General features: G+C 36.4%; 1 protein-coding gene across 1 annotated transcript in view; it reads left to right on the top strand.

The window, feature by feature from the left end:
- The window catches only part of LOC149124526 (syncytin-2-like), an 81,658-nt gene extending 61,317 nt beyond the window's left edge, over window positions 1–20,341 (top strand). The window contains exon 3 of the mRNA XM_089304847.1: window positions 20,234–20,341. Coding sequence (XP_089160973.1) covers window positions 20,234–20,341 — 108 coding nt within the window. The remainder of the gene's footprint in view (window positions 1–20,233) is intronic.
- Window positions 20,342–20,555: the final 214 nt, after the last annotated feature.

Here is a 20,555-nt window from a genome sequence, read left to right on the forward strand (position 1 = left end):
CTCAGGGGGCTTCCATAGGCTTGGCAGCTCATGACAAGAGCCTAGGGTGATTACTGAGGCCATAAACAAGAGAGTCAATATGTTAAGTCAACAACAGGAGTCACTGTCACTGTGCACTTACTCCTCATGTAGGATCTTTGTCTTTAGTGTGCTGTACATTGAGATTTAATGCTATAACTAGTACTCAAACAGTATTTTTCACTTTTTGTTTCTGTGTGGGAGCAAACTGTTTTAATTTTTACTTAATGTATACTAAACTGATCTTCTGTATATAAAGAGAATCGAAAATGAATCTTGATGTGAATGGGAGGGAAGAGGGAGTCGGAAAGGGGAGGGTTGCAGGTGGGAGGGCCGTTATGGGGGGATGCCATTGTAATCCATAAATCGTACTTTGGAAATTTATATTCATTAAATAGAAGTTAAAAAAAAATACCAGACATTATTCCTGGAGGGTCCTACAATCCAACTGAAGACTTGCTCCTCTCTAAATCTAGCCACTTATCTCCCAGAGAAGACAGAGTGCAGGACATTAAGGTGTGGTTCTATAGACCTATGCAGCTAGAGAGAATCTCAAAGAGATCCTTTTAGAGAACTGAGACTTGGTTATTTTTACAGATGGGAGTTCCTTTATTGAACAAGGAACCCACCACACTAGATATGCCATGGTCACCTTAAATGAGACCTTAAATAGTTTTCATCTTCTGGGCATGAGTGCTCAATTGGCAGAGATGTCTGCTCTGACAAGAACCCTCAGGCTGAGCAAGGATAAAGTGAAAATATTTACACTGATTCTAAATTCACCTACATATTTATTCATGCTTTTGTGGCTATTTTGAAAGAAAGGAACTTCCTCATTGCAAATGCATCCCTATCAAATGCCATAGGATATACATTAATTGTTATCTTCAGTTTTTTTTCCTCAGGAAAGTAGCAGTTACATATTGCAAGGGAGACCAAAATTAAATACCATGACTCAGGGTAAGAAACTGGCAGATTTGACTGCCAGATCAGCAGCCAAGTAAACTCCCTCCTTTGTGTTTTGGAGGCCCCTTTGATTTGGGGAACACCCCTATGAGAGATTATGCCACAACACTTCTGTGAAGAGATCTAATGGGCACTCTCTAGAAGCTATTGTCTCCAGCCCGGTAAATGATTCTACTGTGAAAAAAGAAGAATCCATCTTCCATATTTCATGGTATTATACTGGCTCCCTAAGAGTCTATAAAATTGCATGGCCACTCCTTCAAAGTGAACATCACTCAGGCAGTCTCAAGAGAGATAGGTGGGCCAGCACCGCTGCTCAATAGACTAATTCTGCACCTGAGGCGCCGGCACACCGGGTTCTAGTCCCGGTCGGGGCACCAGATTCTGTCTCGGTTGCTCTTCTTCCAGTCCAGCTCTCTGCTGTAGCCCGGGAGTGCAGTGGAGGATGGCCCAAGTACTTGGGCCCTGCACACACACGGGAGACCAGGAGAAGCACCTGGCTCCTGCCTTCAGATCAGCGTGGTGCGCCAGCCACAGCGCACTGGCTGGAGCAGCCATTGGGGGTGAACCAACGGAAAAGGAAGACCTTTCTCTCTGTCTCTCTCTCTCTCTCTCTCTCTCACTGTCTACTCTGCTTGTCAAAAAGAGAGAGAGAGAGAAAGAGAGAGAGAGAGAGAGAGAGGTATACAGGATCATCTCCATTGTGTTTGGAGGCCACAATCGTCAGGGAAAGTAGAAAAGACTAATGGTTGGCATCCTCAAGAGATACCTCTGGAAGCCATCTCAGGAAACTCACTGTCCCTGCTTCTCTCTCCTCTCCATAGCCTTAGTGTTCATCAGAAATATCCATCAGAGTTAGCTTTGAGTCATTTTTGAAATGCTTAATGCATAATGTACAGTTATTGCTTCCTTACCAATGATCTCATAATCAGCAATGAGAGCTCATGCATGATCAGATACGTAACAGTCCTTGCCAAGTTCCAATAGGCCATCCATTGTCTCCAGGAGACACAACCCAGAGAATCAGGGAGCCCCAAGTGTACACAGTGAGAGTCAGTGTTTGTGTGGGACCTTCCAATTCACTCTCCTTCTTTATAGGAGGGTTGGGATGGATCTTATATTATGATTCTCCCTACTCTCATTGTGGCAAATATGTCCATATTAGACTCTTAGATCCACTATCCCTGAGAAAAGTCTGAATAGCTGAGCCATCTTCAGATTCAGCCCTGAGGATCTCTTTTACTCTACAATGGAAGATGAATACTCCTGGCAAACCACCAAAGAATTCAAATTCATTTGTAAAAAGATAAGTGAATCTGTTATACATACTTTCCCCCAGCCTATCATCCCTCAATTCCATCATTAAGCTACAATTATTTTGATAATAGTCTTGCTACTCAGTACACAAGATACCAGTTTTTTTCATCTTTTTCTTCTTCTTCCTTCCACTAGGTGTACTGTGCCATGGATTTAACCCTGCAATACAGAGAGGGCTTAGAAACATCCACTTTATTTCAGGGCACATCCCCAGAACTGCTACCATTTAGAAAGACCCAGAGTGGGATGCTCCAATTACAGAGGGAGGCATCTTTTGTTTGATGATATACCATCCTTGGAGAGATCCATCTTAAATCTTATGCTTCTGGCCGGCGCCACGGCTCATTAGGCTAATCCTCCGCCTGCGACGTCGGCAGCCTGGGTTCTAGTCCCAGACAGGGCGCCGGATTCTGTCCCGGTTGCTTCTCTTCCAGTCCAGCTCTCTGCTGTGGCCTGGGAGTGCAGTGGAGGATGGCCCAGGTCCTTGGGCCCTGCACCCACATGGGAGACCAGGAGGAAGCACCTGGCTCCTGGCTTCGGATCAGCGCGGTACGCCGGCTGCAGCACGCCAGTCGCAGCGGCCATTGGAGGGTGAACCAACGGAAAAAAGGAAGACCTTTCTCTCTGTCTCTCTCTCTCACTGTCCACTCTGCCTGTCAAAAAAAAAAAAAAAAATCTTATGCTTTTGATTCAACAGGGATGGGAGGCCATGATAATAGCCACTAAGGCTCAACAAACTTCTGTGGTCTTGCAAATGCAATGAGCATTAATTATCCTCATGACTCAACAAGATAGAACATGTACATTATTTAATGAAACATGTTACTGTTGAGTTAACAGTCACATCAGATGTAGGAAAGATCTAAAAGACAGTGTCAAGCTTAAAGATAACCCAAGAGACTAAGCAGGCACAAACTCAGCTGGCTACAGACCCTTTTGTCCTCTTTGGGATTCTCTAATATATGGGCATACATTTTTCCCTTTGTAATTCTGTTTTGTGTTTTTGTGATGTTGCTATATTTGGGCCCGGTATACTCAGCCTTCTTCTAAAGTTTGTGCTTTTTCATCTAAAGGCTATAAAACTTCAGATGGTTCTACAAATAGAAGCGTGGGTGCAGGCTTTCTGCCAGGACCCATGGACAGACCTCTGGGAAAGGGGCCTTGACTGCTGTTACCAACATTGCCTTCTACAGCTCCAAGTAACCAAAGCCATCATTGCCCCCTCTCCCTAATCTCACTTAGGGTTACCTCTCAAAGGGAGTATTGATAGAGAGAATGACTCCTGGCTAGGTATACAGGGATCGGGGGCCCCTCTCCACAATATGGAATATGTCTTGGATAATAAGCCACGACATTTCAATGCTTCTCCTGAACCAATTGCAAGGATTCCTCTTTTTATAGCCCTCAAAGTCTCTCTTCTCCAGGGACCCCCCTCCTGACTTCTGGGAGCATTCTCTCTCTCTCCCCTCAATAAATCTCTCTTACATTGCTCATTCTTCCTTTTCTATGCTCCTCATTTGTTGTGGATACAAGAAAAAGAACCCATTGGAGAAAGAGAATTGTAATGTAAAAGGGTAAAATTGAAATATTTCAAAAATTTGACAAAAAGAAGAAGTCAGCTTTTTGGGGAGAAGATACAAACCCTAGAGATTAAAACTGTAGACTCCTGCAACACTAGTTTACTTTTATCTATAAGCACTGGCAGTTGTTCATTAAATCACATTTGTGTCATGAAAATATAAATGCATGGATTGAAAAATATTTTCTTACGCATATTTTATTAAAATCAATAGTAGACTTTAACAAAAGTAAATAAAATAAGTCATTTAAGTTATCACACATGACAAATAACTGTGATATGTTTAAAAATATATTTTAAAAAACTGGGAATGTTTCCAGGAATTATAGTCAATTAAACTACTAAGTTGAATTCTAATGTTGTAAAATACAGTAAAATTGTTAAAACTACTATAGACGAGTTTAATGGAAAACTATTCACTGCAGAATTCTTATGAATTGGGATGTATAAAAATGTATCCAGATGGTGAACAAAATGACAAAAACTTAAGAGAAAAATGGAAAACCCTGAAAAGATCTAATATATGTGTCTGCAGTTTTAGGAGACAGGGAGATAATTGAAAAAATTAAAGATTTAGAAGTAACAAAAGAATTTTCCAAAACACTGAACAATATTAATCCAGAGATAGAAAAATCCTTACAAATTTTAAATCACATTTAGTGATATCAAACAAATGAATTTAGCATTTTAAACAATAATGGTAAAAATAAAATACTGAATGTTGATTAAACAGAACAATTACTTTAAATATCAACATTCAAATTATGAAGTGATTTTGCAGATTATAGTACAGAATCTATGAAACACTTAAGTTAATATTTTAAGGGGTGAAAAAATAATCTTTTGCCCATAAAACTAAATTTCATGAAAATATCCATCAGTAGTAAAAATTAAATAAAAATATTTTAAGGCAAATAAAAATAATAAATTTGTCACTTATAGGCCTGTGGTAGAAGTCATACAAGCATAATTTCGTTAAGCAGAAAATGCATTACTCCAGGTTGGAATATGGGAATACTGGAAAGGCTTGCAAGCATAACAAAGGCAAATATCTGCAAAATTAAATGAATTTTGACTGAAAACAAAATTCTAAGTGATATAATAGGAATAGTATGAAGTAGGGTTAAAATACATATAATATTTTGGCTCAGTGTGATAAAAAAAAAGTTGCCAAATTTCTAATCTTTCACAAAAACACTAAAGTGTTGGATATAACAAAATCACTCATCTAATCATTATGTGAATATGCTCTATTATGCATATTAAATATTTGTTCTATAATATGAATAATTGTCAACTATTATATTTTAAAAATACTATATATCAAGAAATAAGTGAAAAATTAAACATATAGGTAATACTCCATGACATTTTATTATTAATTAAGAACAGGGTTTGAAAGTGATGCAACTTAATACTACAATGAATTCCTTGAAACTGTAAAGGAAAAAATAGAAGCGAATAGAAATTAAAATTTTTACAGAAATAAAGCTGAATTATAAAATTAAAAAACACTATGTCACTCTGTTTTAAAAGGCACAATCCTAATTAAAACATTGCTCCTCATTTTGTTAACAGAAAAATATACTCCTGCACTAAGAATCATAGAATATTATAAAAATCTTTCATTTCTGGCCACATAATTCAGCTATTTCAGTTCCAGGAGAAGAAAAAACAATTAAAATGAATATAAAAATGGACTAAAAGGTTAACATAGCTACTGCAATAATAAAGCAACGTGAAAACCAAAGTATATGTAATAATAGTTCATTAAGTTATAAAATTTAAATAACCAGCTTACACAAAGTACATGGAAACTAAGATAGCATTATGATTTGAGTTAAATATTCTTTTTTTTTTATTTTTTTGACAGGCAGAGTGGACAGTGAGAGAGAGAGACAGAGAGAAAGGTCTTCCTTTTGCCGTTGGTTCACCCTCCAATGGCCGCCAAGGTCTGCGTACTGCAGCCGGCGCACAGCGCTGATCTGAAGCCAGGAGCCACCTGCTTCTCCTGGTCTCCCATAGGATGCAGGACCCAAGGACCTGGGCCATCCTCCACTGGATTCCTGGGCCAGAAAATATTCTTTAAAAAGAACGTTTCTCAGATGGCTTACATATGTGATTTTCAACTAGTATGCTTCAAAGCACAACCAGTAAAATATATTTTGAGAATGCACTTATGGCAGTAGTTGTTAAGTGTAAATGGGTGCAGTATATGATTTGAATCAGTAACTAAAAATTTTATTCAATTTTTCCACTACTGCACTATACACTAAGTAGGAAATCCTTGCTTCTAGCTGTCGATTTGACTATGCTATAACTTTCCCTCTAAGGGTGACCCTTTGCTTGGTATTCTTTGTATGACTTTCACCTCCACAACTGTCAGCTAGATAGCATCCCAAAGACTTAATTCCTTGAGTTTTAGAGACTTTCCTTCTGTGTGCATGTGTGTGTGTGTATGGGTGGGTGGGTAGGATTGGAAATGTTAAGCAATTAGCATATTTTGGTGCAAAAAAGCTTGAGATCCATACATAGGTTTATATAACATACATTTTTCATGAACTTTTGGAAGACTCCTTTGTAAGTATGAATTTCAAACATTTTTGCACAATGTTTGATTCCATGTCTTGTGTATTGTGTATAGTGATGACTACAGTTTACAATAGTCCAGTATATATTTAATGAACAAATAAAACAAATAAGTATGAAGTCTCCATTCATAATGACAAAGATTACAAAATATTGATTACCTTGATAAGTAAACATTACATACACATATTGAAATTTCAAAATGCAGTCCATAAGTATGTACAAATATTGGTGATGATAGTTTAAAAATAATTTCAAAAATATTTAAATAATAATTAAAAATAATAATATTGTAACAAAATAAATTTATTTTCCAATTGTACTTTCTGCTAAATTTTTGAAGTCTTTCCTACATTGTGTTATTCTTATGCACCATGGTTGGTATCCTTACTGGGCATAGCTAAGAGGCCTTCTACACTTCCAAATGTGCAATGAAATTGTCAGTTATTTATTTATTTATTTTACAGGTAGAGTTACAAACAGTGAGAGAGACAGAGAGAAAGGTCTTCCCTCCGTTGGTTCACTCTCCAAATGGTCGCAACCGCTGGAGCTGTGCCGATCCAAAGCCAGGAGCCAGGTGCTTCTTCCTGGTTCTCCACGTCGGTGCAGGGGCCCAAGCATTTGGGCAATCCTCCACCATGGTCCATCCTCCACAGCTATCCCAGGACACAGCAGAGAGCTGGATTGGAAGAGGAGCAACCGGGACTAGAACTGGCGCCCACATGGGATGCTGGCACTGCAGGCGGAGGAGGATTAACCCAGTGTGCCACTGTGCCAGTCCCCGAAATTGTCAGATATTACCTTGATCTCTCCAAGACTCTTCAGGGTTCACATTTGATTCCTATTCCATCTTGGCCAATGCTCAGACCCAACTTGGAAAATCTGGCAGAGTCACGGTTGCTGATGGAGAGACAGGGCTGGGAAGTGATTGAAGCAGCAAAAACAGTAGGCAACTGATAATCAGACCCAGGAAAGTCAGGAGACAGTGAAGCGTGGCCCACATGCTAACTGCAACTCCAACCTCAAGCATATGCTGCATTGCCCCACCTGACTTCTCATGCAAAATACAAAATTAATGTTGAAGCTATTATGAATTTCACCGTGACGAACACAGAGCATAAACCTCTTAAATTGTTTTTTCCACAATTGTCTTGGTTACACATCTGTGATGTCAGCTCTATATAGACAAAGTGGATGATAACAATTTAGTATTATTCCAAGAGGAATTCAAATTGCATGTTTCAAAATTCACAGAGCATAAATGAGAGGCTATGTCTGAGTAACTTTTTAATTGCCTCTACAAGTTAAATGCCTGCCTTGTATTTGCTAAATTTTTCCCAAGAAGAAATAGAACAACTTCCTCAAATTATGTGACTCATTTGCAGAATTACTCTATAAATTGGCAGTTTCTTGTTTAAAATTATAAGGATTTTATAAGAATGTGATTTTACTCTATATTAGCATTAATTTATAAAATATTTAGTGTGGTCTGGAAGCATTGTATTAAATTTAAATTTAATTAAATGAACCATCCTAATCATGATTTTATACACTCCTCTATTTCTGTTTCTTAATTTTTTCAGGTTTTGATCAATCACCAGATATAAAAGACTTCTGCTTTCCATAATCATGGATTCTCTACAAATGAATTACTGATTGGTTTACTAATCGGTAGAGAAGAAGGAGACAATGCACACAACCTATGATCATTGCTCTCCTGATTATATAAAGGCAGATGGTATGTTTACAAAGTTGTTAATAATCAGCTTCCCATAAAGAGTCAAATATTTTCATTTATGATAAAGAAGCCTTGTTATGAAATGCATTGAACATGATGACCTTGGCTTAGTATTGCTTATGTAAAGCTAAAATATAAAATATGAGTTTATGAGGTATGGCCTTCTATAGAATGTGACATGAGCTATACAAGGTCTTGGATAAAAGGTAGAGTTCTTTCATGACCTACATGGTAAATGATTTGAGAAATAACACAAACCTCCTGTTAGATACCTATACATTTCTCAGGGCCAAAATTAATATGTGAAAGAAGAGATGTTTCAGATGCCTCTTTGTTTCATTTGTGTCTCAATTGATTGGATCATTAAAATCTGTTAACGAATCTTACTAATGGATATGATTTCTGATTTTTTAAATTCCAAATCAACAAGCCAATGTTGTATATTATTAAAAAGGCCTTTGAATTTAGACTGAGAGAAAAAAAAAACATACCTCAGGCTAATATAATTCAAGCAACTTGCCCTAAAAAATTTATATATTTCAAAATAATGTCATTTGAGATTAAGCCATTTGTGAAAAAAAAAGAGTGAGAATTATTGATGGCTATGCACACAATTATATGCACTTAAAACATTTTAAAAGCTGTCAACTTCTTGGTCCATCAACCTTAACAGCAACCCATAAAAATGTTCTTGTTTTGTACATCTTTAATTTGAAAAGCAGAGAAGCATGATCTGGTGCAGCTTCCACAGCATCTGTCATTCGCATCTGGGACATACTTCTTTTTTTCCAAGGAGCACCTTTCCTATATTGAAGTTTCTGACATAAATCTTAATACTTAATAAGAAAATTCATGAAGCTTATAATTGGCACAGTACATACAATTTAATATCTAATATGAAAGCACCCTCTAACATTGATTTCACTTAATCTTTAACCTGGCATATTGCAGGTTTTACAGTAGCAGTTCTCACATAGAGACTCCATCTGTTAATGGCAGGAAACAACATTGCTGTACTCCAGGAAGCTGCCAAAAAGTGTAAATGACTTGATATGCAGTTAACTACGCAGTTACCCTATACTCAAAGATGTTCTTTTTTTAAATAAAAACATTTCTCACTTACATATGAATAACCATTGACTACAACAGTAGATAGGAATCCCTGAAGATCACTTATACTTCTTAAGACACATTAGAAACAATAGTGAAGTATTTCCATTACTGTTGATGTGTAACAACTCCTGTAGCATCTGTCAGAGAAGTACCTAGGCATACTGACAGAACTATTAAACACATTAGTTCATATCAGTGAGCTAAGTTAAGGTTGCCAAATGCTTTCTCAAGCTTTACCAGTCAGTGAATCCTTTAAGTCACAGTACCTTGATTATATTAGTTACAGGGCTACACATAATCCCTCCAGGCATGCCAAACTGGAATAGTGTAATGTGTGCGTTTAGAAGCAATTTACTCCCCAGAAAGTCTTTGAAAAACGTAAAAGATGCTTGCCCATAGATTAAATAGACCAATGATTCTTTACAAATAAAGTATTTTCCAGATTCCAGATCAGATTAATAAATATTCATTTGGTACCTACTGTGTGCCACGAAATTTGCCGAGTGCTGGGCCTAAATATACAATAAAATGTTTTCTTCCCATAACTTAGAAGTTATTAAGAAAGACACTTAGGAATGTATGAATTCAGATGTGTAATTAAAAGAATAGGATGGTTATAATACAGATAGAAAAACATAAGTAAAATAATTATTCTTTGTATTAAATATTTTTCTTTGCATGTGATACTTTTTCATTATTAATTAAGCAAATCACATCAGAATGTATGCTTTGATTCTATAAATGTAGTCATTAGTCATTAATACTGATTTACTAATACACTCATTAAATAGAACATAGGATTGACTATTCCCTCAATCATTGGATTCAGATTTAAAAGTGTTTGTCAGCACTGTATAATTACTGGGACCGGTACTGTGGTGCAGCAGGTTAATGTCCTGGCCTGAAGCGCTGGCATCCCATATGGGATCTCAGCTGCTCCAAAAAGATCCTGCTCTCTGCTATGGCCTGGAAAAGCAGTAGAAAATGTGACAAGTTCTTGGGCCCCTGCACCCATTTGGGAGACCGGGAAGAAGCTCCTGGCTCCTGGCTTCGGATTGGTGCAGCCAACTGGGGAATGAACCTCTTTCTCTCTCTGCCTCTCTTCTCTCTGTGTAACTCTGACTTTCAAATAAATAAATAAATCTTAAAAAATACTTTATAAGACATTAAATCTGTCCATCTATTCCAATGCATCCTATGAGGAAAAAATCGGAGCATCTATCTCAGATGAGGTGGTGTGGAATGGTAATGGCAATAGCTTTCATGCTGGAAGACGGGCTGAGAACATATGTAAGCATGGGTTGTCATCAAGCCAATGACTAAAAGAAATGTTCATAACTTTTTCTGAAGTCTCTAAGTGCCTTCTTGAAAACAAAATTGACTCTCAGCGAAAAGTGTATATAGAATAAGAGATGAATTAGGGCCACTACATGAAGAAGCATAAGAAACAAACATGAAAACAAAACAGAAATAAAAGCCCAGTTTTAAATAGTACCACCAATGTTTTGTTCTTATTCAAATGCAAAAATTAGGAAGCTTTAAATCATCTATAACTTGAGGTATTATAAGAATCTTTGAATGTTTCATTTTTATTATATTTTTAGTTTTAAAATTTAACTATTTTTAACATTTTGTCATATTCACTCCACATGTAGATATTATATTCATGCACATATATACAATTTTTTTCTTGAAAAGAGATATTATTGTCACAAAATGCGGGATTCATGACAATGACCATAATGTAGGGAAAGAAGGGTATAATGTTGTGTGTGTGGTATATGATTCTGTGAAGCAATATTTATAACTATATACCAAATGATATAAAAGTGACATAATTTTTATACTCTCTATATATTAACTTCCATAAATAAGAGAAAAAATGTGATATTATTTTTCTGAGCTTGTTTATTTCAGTTAGAATAATGATCTCTAGTTTCATCCATTTTGTTGTGAATGTTAGGTTTTCATTTTTTATGTCAAGTAATACTGCATAAGGCATATATACCATATTTTCTTTATCAAATCATTAGTAGATGGACATTGAAATTGATTCCATATCTTTACTATTGTGAACTGAACATTGGAGTGCTATGAACATAGGAGTACAGGAATTTGATTCGCATGCTGAATTCACTTCCTTTGGATTTATACCCTTGAGTGGGATAGCTACATCATGTTGTAGATCTATTTTAGTTTTCTGAGGAACCTCCATTCTGTTTTCTATAATGATTGTACAAATTTGCACACTGTAGAAGGGTACCCTTTTCTCCACAACCTTGCCAACATTTGTTATGTTTTGATTCCTGGATAATAGCCATTCTAACTGAAGTAAAGTGATATCTCATTGTGGGTTTTATTTATATTTCCCTTAATGGCTAGTCTTCTTAAGCATTTTTTCGTGTGTCTGTTGGCCATTTTTATTTCTTCATTCAAAAACTATTTAGAAAAAAATTTAATGCAAAATCCGATGCATTGATCATGTTAAGTAAAAAGAGATGGCAATCAATGAAATATGTTGGCATGTAATTTGGGATCCAAGGAAGCAATTTAGTATTGGTGCTACCTTTAAAATATGGGAAACATGGCTGACACTTGGTGTGGCAGGTTAAGCCACCACCTGTGATGCCTTCATTCCATATCACAATGCTGGTTCTTATAGGATCCTCCTTTTCCAATCCAGCTCCTGCTAAAGAACCTAGGAAAGCAGTGGGAGAAGGCTTGGGCCTCTGCCACCATGTGGGAGAACTGGGTGGAGTTTCAGGTTCTTCCTTTTCATTGTGGGCATTTGGGGAGCAAACCAGTGGATGGAATATCTCTCTCTCTCTCTCTCTCTCTCTCTCTTATTCTCTCTTTCTCTCTCTCTCTTTATTTTCCAAATAAGTAAAAGTATCTTTAAATAAAATAAAATGGGGAAAAATATAGAATAGTAATTAAAGAATATTTCCTATTTTAACAAATAGGATTATTATAAGAAAAAGATTTATATCCCAGTAATTGTCTTGAAATTTTATCTAACAGGGTGAAAATTTAAAGGACAGAAGTTTAATTGTATGCTGATGAATTTGAGTTCATTCATTTTTATGAATTAACAATAATTTTGAAAGTAAGATAAATTTGAATATAAGGAAAAACCCTAAGTCTATGGTGTAAGTCTCCCAAAAGGAGAAGTGTTATTCAGTTTCTGCTTTGAGACTTACACTATGTATGATAGACCTTTTTTTTTTTTATTTTTATTTTATTTTTTTGAAAGGCAGAATTAGACAGTGAGAGAGAGACAGAGAGAAAGGTCTTCCTTCCATTGGTTCAGCCCCCAAGTGGCCGCTAAGGTTGGTGCGTTTCGGCGGCGCACCGCGTTGATCCAAAGCCAGGAGCCAGGTGCTTCTCCTGGTCTCCCATGGGGTGCAGGGCCCAAGGACCTGAGCCATCCTCCACAGCACTCCTGAGCCACAGCACAGAGCTAGACTGGAAGAGGAGCAAACGGGACAGAATCCAGTGCCTCAACCGGGACTAGAACCCAGGGTGCCTGCTTAGCAGGCAGAGGATTAGCCTGGTGAGCCAGGGTGCTGGCCATCATGCACCTTTTTTTTAAAGATTTATTTATTTATTTGAAAGTCAGAGTTATACAGAGAGAGGAGAGGCAGAGAGAGAGAGAGAGAGAGAGAGAGAGAGGAGACTTCCGTCCGAAGGTTCACTCCCCAGAAGGCCACAATGGCTGGAGCAGTGCCAATCCAAAATCAGGAGCCAAGAGACTCCTCTGAGTCTCCCATGTGGGTGGCGGAGCCCAAGGACTTGGCCATCTTCTGCTGCTTTCCCAGGCCAAGGCAGAGAGTGGATTGAAGTGGAGCAGCCGGGACTCAAACTGGAGTCCATATGGGATGCTGGCACTGCAGGCGGCAGCTTTCCTGGCTCCGCCACAGCACTGCCCCCCCAACATCACGTATCTTATAGAAAACAAATTTTAAAATATGTGTTGTTAGCAGTAAGTATTTAAGTTTTGTTACAAATGTGTATGTGTAGTGTCATAAATTTATAAAAATTAACTGTATATTTTGTTTCAATTTTAATTTGAAACATTATTTTGAGTCCATTTTGTTTACATAAAGGGACATTTTTCAAGTATTTTACATATATACTGTTTTAAGAACATAATGATATTTTCCACCTTCTCTCCTCCTTCCAGTCTTATTTTCAATTTTTTCAATGACATACTTTCTATTTAAACTTCTTTATATATTCATATGTTCAGCTCATTTACACAAGGGAAATTTAATAGGCTACATGCATTAGTTAATCACTTTGGAAAGGGTATTCCCATCACAAAATTATCACTGATGTGTCAAATTACATTTATGGATTCAAGAGATCTGAAGTTTTTATTTTTCCACAAATGTGAACATCTTACCATTTATAATGAATATTAAGCATTAAGTAAAGCTGGAAGTGTTTTATGTAATTTCAATTTACATTTCAAAATTATTAATATTTTAAGTTCACTCAGCATAATTTATTACATTGCATAAAATACAGAAAATTTTGTGATTTTTTTCTGTTTTGTCTAGTCATATTTGCAAATCCTCTTATAGTAATCCAAAGAAGTGTTGACATGGGGGTTTTACTCAGAGTGATAGAGAAAATTTCATAAATGGTTGACCCTTTTTATTGACTCATGTATTCTCGCATTCATAAAGCAAACAAAATGGCATTTGGTAGGTTTTTAAAAATTTCTTAAAGTGAAGAATACAACATCCTAGCTCCCAAATTGTGTTTTAATATAACCAACATTGTGCTTTGGTTAAAAAATTTAATTATATTCTTGAATTAATAGGAGATACCTTGAGTTTTCTCACATTATGTAAATGAATGGCATGAGTTTGCCCTTATGATGCTAATACCTGCCTGTTAATTCTGATATTTCCTTATTGACCACATCCAGTGGACTCCTGCTGAAATGTTGCTATTGTGTTGTACCATTGCCTAACCCTCTACATCTAAGTCTTATACTTGTTATTTCCATCAACTTACTTGTTTGTACATTAATATCACAACACAAATGTTAAAATATATAATATAAAATTACAACCTGTCACTAAAAAAGTTAATAGTTGAAATGTAAAAGACACTAGCTTTAAGTTAAATTGTACCAGGCTATCAGTAGCAAATATCACAAAAGCAGAGAATTAAACACAAACTAGAATCCTCCTTTCATCTAGCACATAAAATAAGGTAGTAGAAATTTGTGGAATCTTGATTTATTTAGAGGAATGTTTTCATTTCTCGCCATAATGAAAGCATGCATCTTTTTTCTTTTAATTTTCAGCTCATGTTTACTTTGTTGTGGCCATTTGATGTGCTTTGACTTGTGAGACAAGATGGATGTTCCAGCTTGCCTGATTCAAGCCAAGTCTTCTAAAGACCTGAAAATTTTCTTTTTTTAGTTCTCAGACATAAAGATTTTAATTTCACATATGTACATGAGGCCAACAATAGAGCTATGAAGTTATATATTTATGTGTTGCTTTTTTCCCCTTTTTTTAACTTTTATTTAATGAATATAAATTTCCAAAGTACAGCTTATGGATTACAATGGCTTCCCCCCCATAACGTCCCTCCCACCCGCAACCCTCCCCTTATCTACTCCCTCTCCCCTTGCATTCACATTAAGATTCATTTTCGATTCTCTTTATATACAGAAGATCAGTTTAGCATACATTAAGTAAAAATTAAAACAGTTTGCTCCCACACAGAAACATAAAGTGAAAAATACTGTTTGAGTACTAGTTATAGCATTAAATCTCAATGTACAGCACACTAAGGCCAAAGATCCTACATGAGGAGTAAGTGCACAGTGACTCCTGTTGTTGACTTAACAAATTGACACTCTTGTTTATGGCCTCAGTAATCACCCTAGGCTCTTGTCATGAGCTGCCAAGGCTATGGAAATTTTCTACCAGCTCCATGGACATGTCTTCCTTCCACAGTCAGAACATACACTAGGTAGTTGTTAAACCTTTACCCTGGTTTCTGGAGATTTAAATGCCTGAAGACCACCTGACCAAGCCAAGTTTAATATAAATATGGCCCACTAGCCCTTCTGCGAATAGCAAATAAATGTTTGTTGTAAGTCACAAAAATTATGCATTGTATATGTAGAATAATTATATAAAACTTCTGCAAAATTGTCAATCCTCCTGGGCTAGTGAGGCAGCTCTATGTAGAGACCATGGACACGTTCATCGTTTAGGTTCAGTATCTTTAGCTGACTTTCATTTCCAAGGGGGCAGAAATATCCAGAATGGTAATTTGAACTTTCCATTAGCAAATTCTAGTAGATGTTTTGCCAAAGTTACAGTGGATCTATGAAAATAAAATACTTAAATGGGAATATTTATCTCTTGTCTAAAATACTGAAATTTTATTATACTGAGAATGCATTTTGAACAGGTAACTAGTAATATCAGTTACACTCTGGTATTCTTCTCTTATGAAATAATTTGTCTTCTCAAAATTCATAAATTGATGTACTAAAAGCCATTAACAAAGAATATGGCTGTATTTGGAGACAGGGTTTCAACAGACACTTAAGATAAAATGAGGTCATTAAAGTGAGCTTTGATTCAATGGCTCATGTATCCTTAAAATACGAAAAAATCGGACCTAGATTAGTACATGAAGATACATGACAGTGATAATCTCCACCAGAAAAATAGCCACACCTAATGGAAAATAACCCTTCCAACACCTTAATTTCAGATTCCTATAATTCAGAATTATGGAACTTTATTATTGAAGCGTTAGCATACAAATCCATATTTTTATATGAAGAGTGGAATGCTGCTGTAATACATATCTAATGATGTAGAAATGACTTTGAAATGGATAATAGAGCTTAAAACCATATTCAGGTTCATGTTAGAAACACACAATACCTTGTAGAGGCTTAGTACAAGCATGGGCATTAATAGTTTTGATGGGTGCTTATAAAGAAAAAAAAACTATATAGAAAGCTTGTATTGTTTTAAGGAATACATATAATGTCACAAATGAAATATAGGTAGAAATATGAATGCATCTGACAAAGCTATGCAGGGGAATATTGGCAATTAGGTTTTATTCACTTACCTAAAACAAAGAACCTTATGGTACCTCTTAGTATGGGAAGACGACTTCAGTAATTGGGTGGAAGCCTTCCCCTGTAGAACTAAGAAGGCTACTGAAGTAGTAAAGATGCTGGTATCTGAACTAGTACCTTGGTTTGGACTCCCCAGGACCCTACAAAATTGGGACTGCCATGACTGCATAGAAGATAAAGCCATACCACAACGCCAAAATATCATTTGTGCACTGATTCCTGGCCCAGCAGCTCCACTTCCAATCCAGTCCCCTGATAATTGCAGTTCCATATTAAATCACACACATGGCTCAACAGGGATGGGAGGTTATGATAAGAGACATTAGAGTTCAACAAACTTTTCTGGTCTTAAAAAATCATCAGGCATTAAACATTGTCATGGCAAAACAAGGTGGGACATGTACATTACTAAATGAAAATATGTTGCTTTTGTATTATTATCTCCCATCTAATGTTCAGAAAATCTACAGTCTCATACATAACCTAAGAGAATAGGCAGCTTCTCGCCTTTATTATTGTCGATCATATGGACATGGGTTGTTTTCCCTTTGTAGCTCAGCTTTGCATTTTTGTGATACTGATAATGTTTAGACCTTGTATACTCAACTTTCTTACCTCATCTACTTTGTTCCTCCAGCTGGTCCTAGTTATTGAATCATAAATGCAGACCTCTATTAGGGATCCCTGGACAGACATCTGGAGGAAGAGTTCTTACTGCTCTCTAACTTTGCCACTTGAAGTACCAGAGAAGTGATTGCCTCTTCTCCCTAACGACAGGTAGGGTTACTGTTCAGAGAGGAAATGACAGAGAGACAGATTCCTAGATAGGCTGACAAGGACAGGGCTATCTTTCTCCACTATCTGGAGGTAAATCTTGGAGGAACCAGCTTTTGTGAAGGGCTTTTGTGTTTGCAGACTCAACATTCATCCAATTAATGAATGAAAACCATGAGTTAACAATGTCATTTCCTGAACCAATCACAAAACTCCCCATTTTATAGCTTATAAAAGACCCTAGAAACTCAACCCTCAATGACTTCCTCCCTCAGGGAGCCCCCCAACTGCTGCTTTTTTCAATAAACCTCCTTCATTTTGCTCACTCTTCCATGTCTATGTTCCTCATTATAGGATACAAAGCTGAGAAAAACAATTGTAATCTAAAAGAGCTGTAAAACTTCCAAAATTCAGCAGAAAGAAAAATCTGCAAAATTTGTTGGGGATGAAGCACAATAAATGGTTATAGCTGCAGACTCCTGCACCATTATGCCACCATTTCTGTTAAAATTAATACAAAAGGGAAAAAAGCAACTAGAGTGGCTCTATTTTTGTATTTTTTAAGAATTAATGAATTTATTTGAAAGGCAGTTACAGAGAGCAAGGGACACAGATAGAAGCAGACAGACAGATCTTTCATCCTCTGTTTCACTCGCCCAATGGCTGCAATGGCCAGTGCTGGGCCAGACCAAAGACAAGGGGAATGGAACTTCATCTTGTCTCCCATATGTGTGGCAGGGGTTACATACTTGGTCCTTCTTCTATTGCTTTCCCAGGCACATTAATAAAGAGCTGGATCAGATACAGAGCAGCTGGGAACTCGAACTGGCCCTCAAATGGAATGCTGGCACAGCATGCAGTGGCTTAACATGCTATGCTACAATGCTTGTCCAAAATAGTATTTTTTTATATTACGCTTTCTTCTGGTTTCAGAAGGCTGCCTTAGATTTCTTTACATAGTCATTCATGGCATAATGACTACATAGGTAAGTTACCTTTAACCTTGTTACTCAGATTCATGTATTTTCTATGCATTTAATATGGTAGTAGAAAAAGTGTAATCAAACAGTGAAGATTCAAATTTATTTAAAATATCTTCCTATTGTAAAACCAGAGACATAAATCATTGGATAAATCATTTTTTATTTCCTTAAATTAAATCATCATGTAAAGAAATTGTTCATCTCAAACATTCTGTTAGATTGACTCTGCAAATAAAAAGCTAAAATTATCTATTTGACATTGAATATCAGATCCAATTAACTTTTTTCTAACCCTAAGACTACTCATCACAAGCTGCAGTGTTATATTGTACTTGTTTTCTATTACACTTCTCATGTAAACCATGTATTATATTTTAGTTTTCTACTGTCAAAGAGAAATTTGGAGTTAAGTGTTTGGAAAAACAATTTGAAGGAAAAATCTTTCTAGGTAAAATGAAATGAACTAAATTTACTTTCTGCAAAGACATATAGATGAGAACTAACAAGAGATAGGCCACATTTTATTATCATGATTTAAAAGCTTTGTAATGATAAATATTTTAACTGTGCAATTTGTGGAGTATGTTATCATACATTGTCTCATTTTATTTAATTGCTGCAACAACTTTTGGAGAGACATGCCAATCATATTTCAAAAATGAAAGTATTCTTCATAAAAATTAGAACAATAGATCTCTAATTCATCATAAATCAAACTCTTTAAGACCCAGGGAGGTCCTGATGGGAAGCAAAACTAGGACAACTTGAGTTTTCATAGTCAGACGCCAACTTTATCGTTATGAATCTTTTAATTTTGCATATTCATATTTTTGATGCATTCCACATTCTTTATTCTTTAGTTACTATGGTGCTGTAGCAACTGGCTAAACATGCTGTTACTATGGAAACACTAGTATCTTTCTTTCCATCTCATATATTTTGGTATATTCTTCTGATATTTTCTTCAAATGTACATTTATTTTTGTATGACAAATATACAATGACAAATGAACAGCTATTGAGCAATGAGGGCAGCTTAAACAAGATTTTCACGTTCATATGAAAAAAGGACATTTTTAAATGGGCTTACATCTGTGTACATTTATATTCATCTTGGAAATTGACCTAAAATTTTCAGCCTACTTTTTACACATTCCTTGGAGACCAAACTTGTTTAATTGATGTATTTCTTGAAAAACGATTGCATGCTTTCCTTAATCTTACCAGAACAAGCTGAACTGGATGAAAATATGTTTACTGGCAACAGAGAAAGGAAAGCATGTTGTATTTACAGGTATTCTTTCTGGGACATATGAAAGCAATGAAAATAAGATTACATCTATTTTTACACATTAAGTTTAGTGAAATGTATTACTGAAAACATATTTCTACATTGCCACAACTAGTATTATATTTTTAATTTTTCTAGTTCTAGTTTTACACACTTTCAACTCCACGCACTGACAGGTAATCCCTACGAACTTATTATTATTACTACGTTACAACAAATTCTAATTAGGACTTTGTAAGGAAAATCTTCTAGGACAAGGGAAATTGGGGCTTAGGGTCAGAAAGAAACTTGACTAAAGTTGAGTCAAGCTGAGTGACCCATGATATGGACATCTTGATCAGAACCTTGTAAAAACCTTAAGCCCAATGTGAAAAGGAGATTGTCCAATTGTTATCTGTTCCCAATTGTCTTTTCCATTTTTTTTTTTTTCTGTTGATCCTCTTTGTGTACCACAAGGGAGAGCCTATGCACAGCTCAGCACTTTGTTGTGCCACTGTCTTGTTTCAGAGAACTTACCACATGCTGGAACTTCTTTTATTTCCCTTGTGCAGTTGCTCAGACTTGACTACAAGGATAAGCATTTTCTCACTTACACTAGAAAAGGTTGATTCTTCCCACAATTATGGTGTTGTCAGCTGTTCATTGCTCCAGGAGTGGCTTTCCCCAGCTGTGATTGGGCTGCTGTATTTCTGGTGTCTGTTGCTTCAATCTGAGGGTTCTGTATTGTGTCCAGCTTCTGCACTGTCCCCTGGGCTCAGTAAAACCTGTTCCAGCCCTCTGCTATGGGGAATTTATCCTCTTCGCTTTTGCTGTAAAGAGTGAATTTCAGAATAAGGCCTAAGAAGAAAATGAATAATTGATTCTGTGAAAGCTCCTGAGAAATCACTAAATCATATGCTAAGGTGAAGGCAATTGGTCTTAATATTTAGACGCCCACTGTCACAGAGGTTGCCATTTGCGGAGCTGGTTCCATTGAGAGAGATAAAAAAAAATCTCTTAGTAAAGCAGTGACTGTTAAGTCCCAGAAACTCGGGTGGAGAGGTCATACACTTTTT

This window comes from Oryctolagus cuniculus, chromosome 9 (assembly GCF_051225735.1).
Source record: "Oryctolagus cuniculus isolate XC-2025 breed Fujian yellow rabbit chromosome 9, ASM5122573v1, whole genome shotgun sequence".
Taxonomy (NCBI): Eukaryota; Metazoa; Chordata; class Mammalia; order Lagomorpha; family Leporidae; genus Oryctolagus; species Oryctolagus cuniculus.